Source organism: Lepisma saccharinum, chromosome 14 (genome assembly GCF_977018435.1).
Source record: "Lepisma saccharinum chromosome 14, izLepSacc3.1, whole genome shotgun sequence".
NCBI classification, from domain to species: domain Eukaryota; kingdom Metazoa; phylum Arthropoda; class Insecta; order Zygentoma; family Lepismatidae; genus Lepisma; species Lepisma saccharinum.
The window spans coordinates 81,333,046-81,348,863 of NC_139242.1; the positions used below are offsets into that span (position 1 = coordinate 81,333,046).

Consider the following 15,818-nt stretch of genomic DNA (forward strand, 5'->3'; position numbering starts at 1 on the left):
CTTGTAACCTTTAATTACATTTGTGTCAAAAAATGCACAGAATTCATTACTAACCTTTCCCTTTGGGTGTTTCTGCTGTGTCATTAACGAAAGGATGGTTTTGGCATATTCGTAAGTCTGCTGTTCGGATGGAGCTCCTGAGTATTCTCCATAGTTTGCCAACTCGGTCGCTCCTCCCAAATCACAAATGGTGTCACTGTAGATAACAGATGCTCCCCCTCCTGCCACCATTGTCCAAATTCGGCCATTTTTATTCAAGATAGTTAGCTGCCAAAAATAAGTATTTGGTGATGTAAGTATATAAATATATACTGGTAGCTCCAATGACAAAACCAAATTTATGCATAATTTCAATTTTTTTACAATTATTATTTAAGGGTTGCTATAAAAATGTAATTCTGAACTTTTCAATTTTAGGAAATTTGTTGCACAAGTAATTTAGTCTCTGATTGGTTCTAAACACTACAAATACAAAAAATAAAGTTTGCTTTTGAGTCCCCTTTATGCTAAGATAGGCTAATCGGGACGGAACCTACAGTTTAAAGTAGGATCCGAATTACTCCACCAGGAATCAAATCTGGACCTCTTGCTTTACTTGGCTATATCATTTCTTTGTGGCATCTGCTATATCTGAAGATATTGGAAGGGGAATTTTAGTGTTTATTAGGAAATAACTATTCTATCTTAAATCTGTGTACTTTTGTAAACAATATTCATTATTTGCATAATAAACAGGTTCGATGAAGAAACCTTATGCTGGAAAATACATTTTATTCACTAATTAATATTCTGAACAGCATATTCTTTGTCACAAGTGGTGTAACTTACCATTGTATAACTATAACTTGAATTGAAAGAAGGTTGGGTCTGATGATATATGTGGGCAAATCAAAGAGTAAGTTACACCTGAGCCATGTTCAAAATAACCACACTTGGTGGCAACACTGTCTGGAATGTATTCTCCACACACCCAAATCAACAGTACTGCAGCTGGTTTAGTATGTGAGTAGTCACCATGTGAGTATGGCACATCGTATTCAGGAGGTGTCCAACATTGAGGTGCGCTCTGTCGTCCAATTTTTGTAGGCACAAAGGCATAATCAGAGTGAAATCCAACACCAAATTGTCGAGGTGTATGGTGAGAATGCAATGTCACGTCCCATGGTTGGGAAATTGTGCAAGGCATTTGAAGAGGGAAGGATGACAAACCGTGTGTCGGGCAGCCTGCAACTGTGAACACTATCGACAAAGCGGAGCATGTGAATTCAATCATTCTTGCCAACCACCTCGTGAAAATTAACGATTGCAAGTAAACTGAACATATCCTATGATAGTGTGCCTATCCTGATTCATGACCAGTTGGTTGCATCATAAACTGTGCTCTCACTGGGTGCTGCGATTGTTAACCGATGACCACAAAAGTTAACTCAATTGAAATTGGAAGGAATTTTTACAGACAAGAAATCTAAAAACTGATCACCCGATCCAAAAAGTGCTTGGTATATCTTGGTGACTATGTTGAAAAAAGTTAAATGTTCATACATTGTTGTTCAATATTTTTTCCTTTTATTGTGTTTTGTTTGCTTTTACTTTTTAATTTACCTATAGTAAATGATAGTTTTTTTGTGAGTGCATTCACTTTTAATGAGATAGAATGGACTCTTTTATTGTATACTACTAACAGTGCATAAATCTTAGAAATGAATTGAGCAAAAGGATGTCATCCTGCCAGTTAACATGATCCTATTTCTAAGAATATTAATGTCATGTTTTCTGACAAGAAAGATAAATGTCTGAATATGTTGTGCATGAGAAAATATTTATTTATTTATTATGTCTTGTTTATTATGACGAAGTTAAGGCTTCATAGCCTTTTCTACCACTTAACCATGTTTACATCGAAATTTTAGTGTATGAAAATTAGAAAACAACGTTTAAACCATAAAAAAAGGTAAATATTGAAAACAAAGAAAAATTACAAGGAAAAAAAATACATACGGGAATAAAAGTCGAACCTATACTCACGAGCACACAGAACAACACACACACACTCACTCTCATATTCATGACAGTAGTCAGAGGTTTGAAATATTAAGGTAAATACGGGTTTTCACTGTTTTTCTGCACTTAACTGTCACTAATGTCACTAATGTGCTAACTATTTGTGCCCAATAAAAATGGTTTAATTGTGTCTTAAAGACATATGCTGAAGATGAGTTCCGGATTTCGAGGGGCAGGGAGTTCCAAAGATGAGAAGTGGAAACTGGGAAAGATTTTGAATAAAAATTTTAGAAGTAGAGTTTTTCAAGTGCTTCTAGCACTGAAACAAGGTCTCAACTAGCCAAACAGTTACCAAGAAAAGTTGCCTTGATGTTCTCTACACAGCGTGAAATTTTGTCGGTGGTTCCTGCAAAACCCTTTGTTTATAAACTGTGCAATAATAAGGCAATAGTAATAACCACATTTTTAAGTACAGGTTTCTTAGAGAAATATAAGTTGTTTATGTTCAATAGGCAAATAAAGTAATTTTTTCGCAAAAGGCACACAAAATTATATTATTATATATTTATGTAAGAAGAGAACTATTAAGTTATGTATTGAAGGTGCCAATTAACAATAAATGCCCCAAAACCTTTCAGTTGCATTTTAATTTAGATTTAAATTCATAATTTTCATTAGTGCTGCGATTAATGTGTCTGCTTGTTCAATTTTGTCTTGGTTGATTTCTCAGTACAGCTAATTGCTCACAGAAGCTCAAATTCCTCTCTCTTTTTTTCTTAAAAAAAACAAAAAAAACACGATTTTCCCTGACTTCTTCACTCAGGCTGTTTTTCCATCCTTCTCAAAGTTCTTAAAATAATTTACAGGTCAGTGGGACTCCTAGTTTCTGTCTAATATGGCTAGACAGAGAGTTGAAAAATGAAGTAAACATTATCCAACAATCAAGAGAAATCAGGACTACAGAACTTTTTTTATAAGCAAATAGTTATGTAAATGCACACATGATGTAACAACATGTCAAACTACTATAAAAAAAACCTTAACTTACTTTTAGTGATGCTCCACTTTTGGCATCCAGATCTGCAATGTACGCCTCTTCAGGATAGGCATCTCGCCCAAATGGAGGGGGGTAGTCTATTTCACCCCACTTGGTTCGACAAATAAAATCTGCAGTCGAATCTAGCTTTGCTGCTAAATCCAGGATGTATATATTTCCATTTGTCACAACTAGAGGGTTGATTTCCAAGTAAGTAAAATGCAGATCTACATAGAGGTTGTACAAAGCATCCACAAATTTGGATACAAACCTGTAAACAGAAAAGAGAACTAGAAATAGCAATCACTACTTTGTAAAATTTCAACATAATTTGATAATTTTGAAAGAACTCTGCACACCCTGCAGAGAGTCTCAGTCAGTTTGTCTCTCTCACACACATAGATAGATATATAGAGAGAGACACAGAGAGAGAGAGACAGAGACAGAGAGAGAGAGAGAGAGAGAGAGAGAGAGAGAGAGAGAGAGAGAGAGAGATAGAGAGATTTCCATTTTGTGACAGACTGTACATACACACAGTCATCATTGGACAGTATGTTAGCCACAGTTGTATCTTGCAAACAGATATATATATATATATATATATATATATATATATAATACTAATGTCCCATAGTCTGACACACTACTTCATTCTCACTAAGGCAATGACATGAAACAATTCTTCATAAACAAACATAACTATGACTAAGGGTTCAGATTCTCAACAAAATGTCCCCTCTTCATATCAGCTACATTTTGATAGAATTTTCTACATATGTGTTGTTAATGTTGTTGCCATTCCCTCACAAGTCTTTTTATTGTGCCTATTTTAGCAGCTTTTGGCTATTCTATAACATATTGTAGGTCTGTGCATGTTACTCACTATTAACCTTTTGACGCCCAAGCCCTTTTTCAATAGTAAGCCTCGGTTGCCCAAGCCGATTTTGAGCAAAATGTAGAGTTTCAATTAAATGAGTGTAGTTCGGAAGCTAATTGCCCTAGAGAGATGAGTGATATACCATGTACGCGGAATGAACCAGAGATTCAGACTATATGAAACTTTTGCAAATTCGGCGTATACAGGAAAATCTCGTTAATACGAAGTTCAAGGGACCAAAAAATGTCAACTTCGTATTAAACGACTTCGAGTTATCCAAACTTTTCAAGATGGCGCCTGTTTTCAGGTGTAAATAAAGTAGAGTATAAATTAGCCCCACAAAGGATATTTTATACTTGGTGGTAGCTCAGAAAATAAGCTTTATATGTACTATATAATAATAATGTACGTTTTAAAGGAAGTGTAAAAAATGTTACATAAAATGAGAACACTGAGCTTAACGCGGACACAAAGATTACAAGGAGTCGGTTAACACCATTTATCCTGCCTAGTTATACAACCGGTTATGCACGGGATGCATGTTGTGGCAAAAAGTCTTATAAAAAAACGGTATTTTCTTTTAATTGTGCAAAGTTGTTGCTCTTCCACGAAATTCTTACAATTTTAGTTCATAAGAAACCAGTTTGCACGGAGACCTATGGAAAAGAAAACAATCTCGTTTATTGCAAGAAGTGAATCTTGACAGTAGTCACACGCGAGCAAGAGACGGGAGATAATCGGACAGAATGAATATTGGATTTTATGTACTAGAACATTGTCCGTTACAGGATTAACGCAACCTTTTCCTGGCACAAAACAAAAAAATCGGGCCTGTAAATTTCATTCTGGTTCGGCTGTCTAAAACACATCGTAAAAAAAAGTCACGTATTCTTTGCTTCAGTTAACTTCATATTTGCCCCCCCCCTCCCCTTTTTCAGGGAGCAGTCCAAACTCTTCCTCAACTTGCACTGTAATCAACTCTGAAAAAGTAAACACACAACTTGCGATATTTGCACCCAATGTGTATCCTAGGACACATTAAACAGTGCCGCACTCGATAATCACTCTGGTTTGGATCCCACTTTAAACTGTATATTTAGTCCCGCTTAGTTCGGCAGTATAAAATGAACTAAAAACAAGTTTTACGAAACTTGCGTATTTTCAGATTAATCTACAATTTATTGTAGGTTTCAGGAGTATTCTGGAGGTCAAACACTCGCTCCGCCAAAACTTTTCCTCTCGTATTCCTACATTGAGCATCGCGTGTTTTTTTTTTTTTTTTAACAGCAGCACGCTAATGGTTCTGAAGAAAAGCGGGGATTATATGGCTTTGCGAGATTCAAAACAATGAAGCATTGAAGCTTATTCCTTCCCACTGGATGAATCATTGCAGTTATCAGCAAGCCAGAGGTTTCCAGACGCTAGACTAAACACTGGCGCCAGCTGCAACGTAAACACAACGAGACTGGCCGGAAGTTCGAGCAGCAGGTGGCAGAAGGGAAATCATCGGCATTTTAAAGATAACGCAGTTGTCTGAAGACCAAACTTTTATCAGCAGTGTGAAAAATCACATTACCATGCACACCAGTTGCGGATAATGAGCTGTTGTAGGAGAAGGAAGGGGGTCACTTTTCTTTTACTTATCATGCGGTTCTTGTTCGTTTTAAAAAGGTTTTCAGAACTGTTTGCTTTTTTTAAGACGCCAAAGGAGCCGGTGTTCGCACACGAGCAAGCAAGAATATCGTGGCCGAAACAATTAGCAACGGACCCCCCCCCCCTCTGTTTGCTGATAGATAAAGGGGAGAAGTCACGCAGACAACAAACACTGTTTTGGCAAATTTTATGACCGGCACAGTTGGGAAACGTATGAAGCGGGAAACTGGAGTTGCAACATACGTAAGATCGATGTCAACTTTTGCGGGAAACCTAGATGACAACGCATTAAGCGGGTTGACGATCTTTAGTTGGCCTATGCGGCTTTGATTACCTGTAACAGTTTCCCTTTTTTTATGAGGTTCTACAGGGCACAAAGAACACGCTTTTAATTAAAGTGGTTACGGGAAGTTGTCTGCTACAAAGCCAAAAGTTGCTCGCTCAGGGAAATTGCTGTATCTCGAGCTCGGAGCTAGACAGATTGGTGAGACTTCCAGGCGCCACGCATCTTGTATTTTGGAACATTCGTGAGATCTTATCTCGCATTTCTCATCTGGCACTGGTGAATATTTCCAAGGTGGCGCATTCAGCGGGGAAAGAGTTTGACCTCCCATGCACATTGACAAAGAATGTCAATGTCCAGCGGGCATTTCGGGCTGCTTCCCTCGAGTTGTCAGCAGTTCTTACGACAAGGAAACATGTCAAGGTCAAGTTAAAATAACGTCCAAGCTCTTTCCACATTCGATCTTCTCTTGTCGACTTACGCAGGTGTCTACTTCGAATTAAGCGAAACCAGTTTTGCGGAAGGGTCTTGTAAACAACTTCGTATTAAAAATTATCCGTATTTCGATTTATCCGTACTGAAATACATTATAAATCCTATCTTATTGGCTGGGGAATGGGAAGAACTTCGGATTAAAGGGTACTTCGTATTAACCAATATCGTATTAACGAGGTTTTCCTGTATGTGGCGGGGGGAGGGGGCTAACTCTCAAAACGACCTTGACACAGTGTCTCGATCGAGACACTTGGGCAATTGAGGGTTACTTTTGGGTATCTCGATCGAGACGCTTGGGCACCTAAAGGTTAAAGGAAATAAATACGTTAAATAGTATTGACTAATTTAACTACTTACATGAGTAAGTATGGAGTCTTATTAGGACAACGTTTCGGAGGTCAGACTGCCTCCTTCATTAGGTGTTTGTCACTTTTTTCTTTAACTTACAAAAACACTTAGCTAAAAAGTTGCATTATATGTTAAAGCATAATGAACAGTCTAAATTAGTTTTTGACATACAGCCGAATATTTAAAGGAAACCAATATTTTCACACTTATTTCTTCCTTCAATTATAATAAAACTATTTTTGTGTGATATTTTGTACTTATTGTACTGAAAATGTATTTAGAAAGTGTATGAGGATGGCACAATTTGTCTGTTGATTATGAAAGATTCAATCCCTCTTTTGTGATGAAAACCAAAATTCCCATCTAAGGTGGTCAGAAATGTAGTATCAAGTGTCCTCAGTGAATGTTAGTATGTAAAAGTATTTTGGTGTATAGCAGGTGAGAAGATATGGAGATCTTCAATAGACACATGAAAGGCCTCTAAACAGTGATATACCAGCTGATGCATATAAGACCACAACGCAAGATTTAGTACAATGTGTTTTTGAAAAATGAGGAGGGGGGGATTTTGGACCCACCCCAGAACACGTCTTTGTGCATGTAGTCTTCAAATGCTGCCACCAAATGCTGCAACTACCTACAAATGTTATGGATGAACAAAATTCAAACTGAAATCAATCATAGAATAATTCACACAATACTTACACTTGCTTCTCAGCAGGCATATTCTTAAGTAATATTTTCTGGATGGTAGTGGCATCAGTTGAAGTTCCAACAGGCACATTTAATTTCAAGGCCTTCGCATCTACATCACCAACGTCTACACCACCTTCATGGTGGAACAGGATAGTGTCTCCATACCGGTGTGAATATATGCAGACGTAAGATTCTTCATCCTGCAAAATTATACATTGGTAACATTCATTTGAATGTTTTCACAACATAAGTTGTAACTCCTGTTTCTTATTTGAGAATATACAAATACGAATTCTCCATGTCATAAAGTGTCCCACACAAAACAGGTAAACAGGTATCCATATATAAAAATACATTAACAGGGTGGCCACTCTAGGACCATGTTAAAATTCTTGTATAATTCCCAGTCTTCAACCTTACATATTACCCCTCTCATTACACATCCACACACAGATGTATTAACAATATACAGGATCTGTGTGATTCCAATGTATCCAAAAATTCTAATTCTAATTCAATTAAGCGGTATATACAAGATGTAAAATATTTAATTTAAGGTGCGGAGTTTACATTTACCATTTCACATACTCAGACTCAAAATACATTTCCAAACACAAGTCACAAATGTTACAAGATATACTAATCCACAAAATGTTAATTGTATAATAATTTCAAACTCAAATTTAACTAACCAACTTCAGATATCTTATCTTGCAATAATCTTCTGTCTGTCAGATGGATTGTTCTGCAAAGGACACTTAAAGTGAACTATACAGACTGAGAGAATTCTGTCTCATTTTCCACACAGCTTTGTTCTATTTCTTGATAAAAATAAAAGCTAAACTGTGAAAAACTCGCCTCAAGGCATTTACAAACATGTTTCAATTCAATGGGATTTAGATCAATAAAAATCGCAATTTTTCACGTCTAAGGAGAAAAATTTACGCAGAATTCAAGATGTAGTCCAGGTGCATTTGTAATCCCGTGGATTTTTGAATGAAGGGAATATATGACTACCGGTGATGCGTTGCTAGTGTGGTACTACCAGGTGTTTTGCCCGCAATTGTGGCATATGGCCTTTGTGATGTCATAAAACCAACATGGCTGCCACTTCATTCACTAACAAAGAAAATCAGTCATAACTCCTTTAAGAGTTGGTTTTGACAATTTTATAAACATACATTTTTTGTTCAGAATTGAAAAAGGAAAAAAATAATTGATTCTTACAGTTTTTCTATAACTCGCAATGTTATGGAGATACATCTAGTGAAACTATTTTGTGCCCTTTTCTGCAAGGATTCTAAGCGTTATTTACACTTTACTTGACATTCTGGCATATAAAGAGGAAAAATTACTGCCTGTGATATTTTGTTGGAGCCTACTATTGTGGCGTATGGCATGTGTGACGTCATACATCCAAGATGGCTGCCTCTGCTGACATTAACAAACTAAAACGACCATATCTCCTTAACATCTATAGGAGTCATTTTGACATTTGTAAGTTTGTTGGGTTTTTGCACGAAGGGAAGACATGTGTATAGAGGATGCTTTCATTTGGAGGCATGCAATCATGTATTACTACAGGTGTTTTGCTGGAAAATGTGTCAGAGATCATACATGATGTCCGAAATCCACACAAATTTACCTTTGTGTCTTTGCACAAAAAAATTGTTAATTTCATGCATTCTACTCTATTGTATACCATATGACGTTTTGATTAATTTTCACTATGTTTTATGCAGTTCTGACACTTCATTAATAGAACATTTTCTCATATCTTAGTCATGCTTAACTTTTGGATACTACTGTAGTTATAAAAATTAATGATATTTCTTCACTTCTTAATTATTAACAGAAAATGCCTCTGGAAAAATCTGATAAACGAACTATAAATCAGGATATGGACAGTATTTTATGTGCAAAACCTCGATGGTTGCCATCTTGGATTTTGGATGTCATGTATGGTCTCTGGCACATTTTCCAGCAAAACACCTGCAGTAATACATAATTGCATGCCTCCAAATGAAAGCATCCTCCATACACATGTCTTTCCTTCGTGCAAAAACCCAACAAACTTACAAATGGTCAAAATGACTCCTAAAGGTGTTAAGGAGATATGGTGCAGAGGCAGCCATCTCGGATGTATGATGTCACACATGCCATACGCCACAATAGTACGTATCAACAAAATATCACAGGCAGTAATTTTCCCCCTTTATATCCCAGAATGTCAAGTAAAGTGTAAAATATGCATGGAATCCTTGCAGAAAAGGGCACGAAATAGTTTCACTGGATATATCTCCACAACATTGCGAGTTATAAAAAAACTGTAACAATCAATTTTGTTCCTTTTTCAATTCTGAATTAAAAATGTCTCTATAAAAATTTCTCAAAACCCACTCTTAAAGGAGTCAAGATCAATTTTATTTGTGCATGAAGCAGCAGCCATCTTGGATTTATGTCGTCACGAAGACCCTATGCCACAATTGCGGCCAAACCACCTGGTAGTACACGATTGTGTACCACACTAGCAACGCATCACCGGTAGTCATATATTCCCTTCATTAGAAAACCCACGGACTATAGAAATATTGATATATATGCCCCTGGACTATTGAGTAGCAATCCTGATTAAGCAAGGACAGAAGATATATCTACCAATGAGCATCCATACAAATAATTTGTAACCTTAAAATGAATTTATGCCCTATCATTGACATTAAATATCAGTTCAAGCACAGCTTATACTTTTTGCCAACATTTTAACACAAAATTTAAACTGCTTCAGTCTTTATCAGATGAGATGTGTACAGTTGTTTTTCAATTTTCTTTTTTCTTCTAATTTTCTCATAATTTTCATATTGTTTATGTATATGTAATACCTTGAGAGTGTAACATTTAATTTTTTAAAGATAATGAAACATGTATAAATAAAATATCAGTTTATTAAGTTTCTGGTTCAAGTACTTAAGTAATGCAGAATTAATTTTGATGTTGCTAATGGAAAACAGCAGCAGTTAATTTCTAATTACAAGCAGCACAATAGTACTCACTATTTTCCGTTACCACTTTTCCACACCAGGTTATCATTTTAAGAACTAATTGTAGATTTGCAATCGGTCATGAAAATAGTGCCTCTTAAGAGCAGGTGAATGATTATAGTGTTTTCAGTACATGTTCACAATAAATTTCAAGTAACACAGTCAATAAACCTGCTCTCCGAGATGAAAATACCACTTATATTTGACATACATGTCACAAATATTTTTTCTGTCTAGAATTTTCCTGACAGCCAATACAGCTGCAGATCTTCTCAGATAGTTTATAACCTTTTACAGATTTCTAGTTTTATCTGTAAATATTAGTTAGTGTAACCATCAGCTATTCATTGATTTCAAAAAAGCATATGATTCGGTCAAAAGAGATAAATTATATAATATATTAGTAGAGTTTGGAATACCTAAGAAGCTTGTTAGTATGATAAAAATATGCACCAGTGAAACAGAAAGTAAAATTCGTGTGAGTAATAATATGTCTGACAAATTTATAATTCATGATGGGTTAAAACAAGGAGATGCATTATCTCCATTGCTCTTTAATTTTGCCTTAGAATATGCTGTAAGGAAGGTAAAAGAAACTAAAGAAGGACTGAAATTAAATGGTGTGACTCAGTTGTTAGCATATGCAGATGATGTAGACTTACTGGGGGATGATATAAATACGATTAAGAATAATGCTAAAATATTTTTCAAAACTGCTAAAGAGATAGGTTTGGAAGTTAACAAAGAGAAAACTAAATATATGCTTACAGGCCGAAACCAAGTGTTAGGTAATAATCAAAATCTAATTATTGATAACAACTCGTTTGAACCAGTTTCCAAATTCAAATACTTAGGAGTAATATTAACAAATGAAAATGATATTAAAGAGGAAATAAAAAGTAGGCTTAATTCAGGAAATGCATGTTACTTCTCTCTTCATAAACTTTTGTCTTCTCGTTTAATATCTAAGAAACTAAAAGTTAAAATATACAAAACAGTAATTTTGCCTGTAGTAGTATATGGGTGTGAAACTTGGTCCCTTACATTAAAAGAGGAACATAAATTGAGAGTATTTGAAAATAAGATCCTTAGGAAAATCTTTGGACCTAAAAGGGATGAGGAGACAGGTGAGTGGAGAAGGTTACATAATTTAGAACTACATAATTTGTATTCATGTCCAGATATTATTAGAATAATTAAATCAAGAAGACTTAGGTGGGCAGGCCATGTGGCACGAATGGGAGAGGAAAGAGGAGTTTACAAGGTTCTTGTTGGGAAACCTGATGGTAAGAGACCTGTAGGAAGGCCAAGACGAAGATGGAGGGACAACGTTGAGATGGACCTAAAGGAAATCGGTAGGGATGGAAAAGAGTATATAGATCTTGCTCAAGATAGGGACAGATGGAAGGCCTGTGTTGCTGCAGCCATGAACCTTCGGGTTTAAGAAGGCTAGAGAGTTAGTTAGTTAATGAAATCTTGGGTGTTTCAGCTGCTGTCCTGTATTTATTTTGATAATGCTGGTTTGTTTTCATTCATAAACAAATAAAATTTCATTATTGTTGTGTTGCATTATGTCCACATAACAAACTATTTTTTCACAACAGCATTGCCTTCTTTCAGTCAGTAATGTTATATGCCTATAGATTCTTGTGTGATATGATAATATGAGTAAACCATTTAGAAACTACAGCATTCGATGATGCAACAATTTTCATACGCCATTCAACACCTGTTGTTAGAACATGTTCTATCTTCCATCAAAGATAAAAACAAATGATATACAGTTGAACCTGAGTTACACATATGTCAAGGTGAACAGAAAATATGTCCAATTGAGAATTACTTGCAAATCAGATTCAGATATTATGTCATATAATTTAATTGTATCATTTTGAGAAACAAGATATACGTAATACAGGCTCTCTCTGTCAAAGTGGAATATTAACGAATTTAAAAGTATGATTCTTAAGTATTGTGTGGATTAGAGTCCACTTTGTGCAACAAAATTACTTTCTGCAAGTGTGTAACTTTTCCTCTTTCTGTTCTCCATGGCCGACCAGTAACAACTGAAAACCTTCACTGAATGAACCGCTGTTCTGTTTTTATTATGGAACACGGCAAGCATCAGCTATCGGCTCCTTTCTAACATGTGTTCTTTCGTATTGCAATTACATACAAAAGAAAATGCACCTCATGTTCTGAACAACTGTGGCAAATCTTTCTCGTCTGATTTTATGCCGTGCGCCGACAAAAAGTTTATACTTCTATTCGTACATATAAAGTGCTCCTATACACCCTCATGGCATGGTGCAAAGCACAAGGGAGCACTATACTTGTTACTTTATTGGTACATATAACATCGACTTACCCATAAATGCACTACATGCAAATAAGGCTTAATTAACAAGTTTTTAAATTATATTTTGCCGGGACATAGATTAATTTATGTATAAAATAGAATTACGCAGAACTGAGTTATGTATAAAGTAGTCTCAACTGTATTACACAATAAAATACCTAAAGCTAGTATTAAATTTATTTCTTGCCAGCATTGTAAGGAAAGGGTGGGTGGAAAAGGGTATGAAACAGAGTGCAAGTCAGCTGAGAGGTTTTGTTCAGTTGAGGTACATAGATATGGCATCACTTTCCACTGTTTACAGCTAACAACTTCTGATGAGATATTGGTGAATTCCATACCTGTTTGTGTGGCACAAAAGGCTCGATGATGAAATTCCTTAGCTTTCCTCTTGCTCTCCCAACCTGAAACAAAACAAAATACTTCAGTGTGCCTTAATTATTCTTCAATTCAGATAACAATAAATGAGTGTAAAATCATTACATTGCTAAGGTTCAATTACAATTAGTTTAAGGAGGTGTCACTTCTATAACACTCTCAAGTAAAATTTATTACAATGATTATGACAAAGGATAGTAAATACAATCTATCATATACCTGAAAAAAGTCAATTTTAAAATGAGTAATTGGTGACTGAAAAACTTGTTAATAATTGTTAGAACTGATCGATTCAACTATAGACAAAAATTCATTGTGATATGTGCATAAATAAAAAATGAACTAACGTGTTTAAAAAACCAGTGGCAATAAATCATGTATAAACATGTATAAAACTAATCCATCATATTCCAGTTTCCTTAACATGAGTCTGTTTTATGCACCATTTTGTTAATCAAGTGAACTTCGAATTGCTAACTGCATTCAACAAAGGTTATAATCTATCACCATCACAGCTGTTACTGCGAATGGAAATGCGGTAATGAAATTGAGGTGACAAAGTCTTCCACCAAAATATTGTGTTCTTTTTCATAGAATAAAATAAGGAACATGGCACATCAGTTAAGATTAAAATTTCAAATATAATTATACCTGGATTTCCTTTTCCATCCTCTCATTAACCCATGACTGGACACCAAGCAGATTAACATTGACCTTGATCAAACCAAGCTTCCCTCTTCGTTTGATGAGCTGATCTGGCTTCACAACAAGTTTCTGCAATTGAAAAAGAAAATTATAATCTACATTAATATACTGTATTTAATCATACAAAGGGTGTCTCAAAAGGGGCATTTTGAAACAGAGGTATTGAAAAGACAATAAATAGTTACAAGAGATTTAATCATGGAAATGAGTAGTGCACAGGATGCAATTACATAATTGCATACTGCTGAAGAGATGGGTAGATTTATGACTTGATGATGACGTCCAGTAGATTATGATCTTTTCTAAGCAACCATTCCTGCAGTCATTGAGGGACATCCTGCATGGTTTGACATAACATATCCACAGGAATCTGAGCAATTCTTCAGTTGTAGCAGGCAGAGTAGAAAGGATCTGTGAGGAAAATACTCAGATTCCTGTCAACATGTTACGTCGAGCTATGCAGGATATCCCTCGAAGAGTGCAGGAATGCTTGCTTACGAAAGATCGTCATGTCTTCCACAATCAAATGCATTTCGGTGGTTCAAACAATTTAAGGAGGGTACTCCGGCCATCACAGTGAACGAGATCATGGTTAACACAGCTGCCGTCATTGTTCAGGAAGTTTGCCGAATAACAATACATGAACTGGTAGATATGTTACACATTTCCCATCATAGTGCGTTCACCATTCTGCACAATCGCTTGCACATGAATGTGCACATGTGCAAGATGTGTACAGAGATTGCTAACGCCTGAACAGAAGCAGGTGAGAGTGGAGGTGTGTATATTCCATCTAACTGGTGACAAGAGTTGGCTTCACCACTACGATTCCGAAAGCAAACAGGCAAGCACAGTCTGGAAATCACCCAGTTCTCAGATGCCAAAGCTGTTCCGTCGGCGAATAAGGTAATGGTGATTTCCTTCTTAGACTACCGTGAAATGGTCTACCAACATGAAGTGAGCTGCATCCATGAATTAAGCTTTATTAGCTTTTTTTTTTCAACTTATGTCAATATTAAATAATTAAATTAATTTTAGAGTCAGGCCTACTCCACTCTGGACTAACACCAACATATTTACAAATTCTTACATGCCGAAATAGCAAGACAGTAAAATGTTCCCTACCCAAAATAATTTATTGTTGCCAAGAATATTAACAAATTTATGTTGTCACTGACAAGCTTCATTCTTCAGAAGTACGTACAACAAATGTGTAGCCATATTTATGACTCACCCTGTATTCACTTGTAGCATACATTGATCTTGATGCTATTTTTTGTGTAACACACTACATTTACTTCAAATGGTGAATGGTATATTAAACTTGAAACTTCATTTCTTCATTTCAGATAAGTGCCCTGTGCCAGAGTTTAAGTGATTAGTCAAGATGGCACTGAAGGATGTCTTTACATGTGGTCAGACAAGCTGTGAATATGCATATTACAGTGGACATAGAAATGAGAAGACTCCAAAAATTTAGCAACTTTTTTTTTAAACACCATGTACGATGGACAACTGGAATTGCATGAGAAAGCAGAGGTTATCTCTTCTCAATGTGTGCACAATATATTACACAAACATGTGAGCACAGAGAAATGATGCTACAAGTACTCACAATAGACCAAAAACAATGCAACCAATGTTTCATCTGAGTGTCTCTGACATTTCAAGTGCAAATCAACACATGTTCAGCACAGATTCATTATTAAAGAGACTTGGGTTTATCATTACACATCAAAAATCCTAAAAGCTGCCAAAACAGTGGAAACACACCAATTCTTCCCAACTGATGAAGACAAATTTGAACCCAACAGCTAGCTGGGAATTTTGATGGTGCATGGAATCACTGATACAGCTTGAGAAATCATTCCAGAAAAGTGGTGTTAAGAAGTGCATGACTGTATGTCAAAAGTGAATTCACTGACTAAATTCCAGTTATTTTAATGTTC

At 35.8% G+C, this 15,818-nt stretch overlaps 1 protein-coding gene across 2 annotated transcripts in view; it reads right to left on the reverse strand.

Annotated features, from left to right (window-relative positions):
* The window catches only part of ATPCL (ATP-citrate synthase), a 163,887-nt gene that overhangs the window by 46,762 nt on the left and 101,307 nt on the right, over positions 1 to 15,818 (reverse strand). For both annotated transcript variants that reach the window (XM_083136053.1, XM_083136055.1), the window contains exons 3-7: positions 13,816 to 13,938; positions 13,128 to 13,190; positions 7,399 to 7,589; positions 3,050 to 3,308; positions 55 to 267 (exon numbers count right to left, since the gene is read on the reverse strand). In XM_083136053.1, the coding sequence (XP_082992179.1) occupies positions 55 to 267; positions 3,050 to 3,308; positions 7,399 to 7,589; positions 13,128 to 13,190; positions 13,816 to 13,938 (849 nt within the window). The remainder of the gene's footprint in view (positions 1 to 54; positions 268 to 3,049; positions 3,309 to 7,398; positions 7,590 to 13,127; positions 13,191 to 13,815; positions 13,939 to 15,818) is intronic.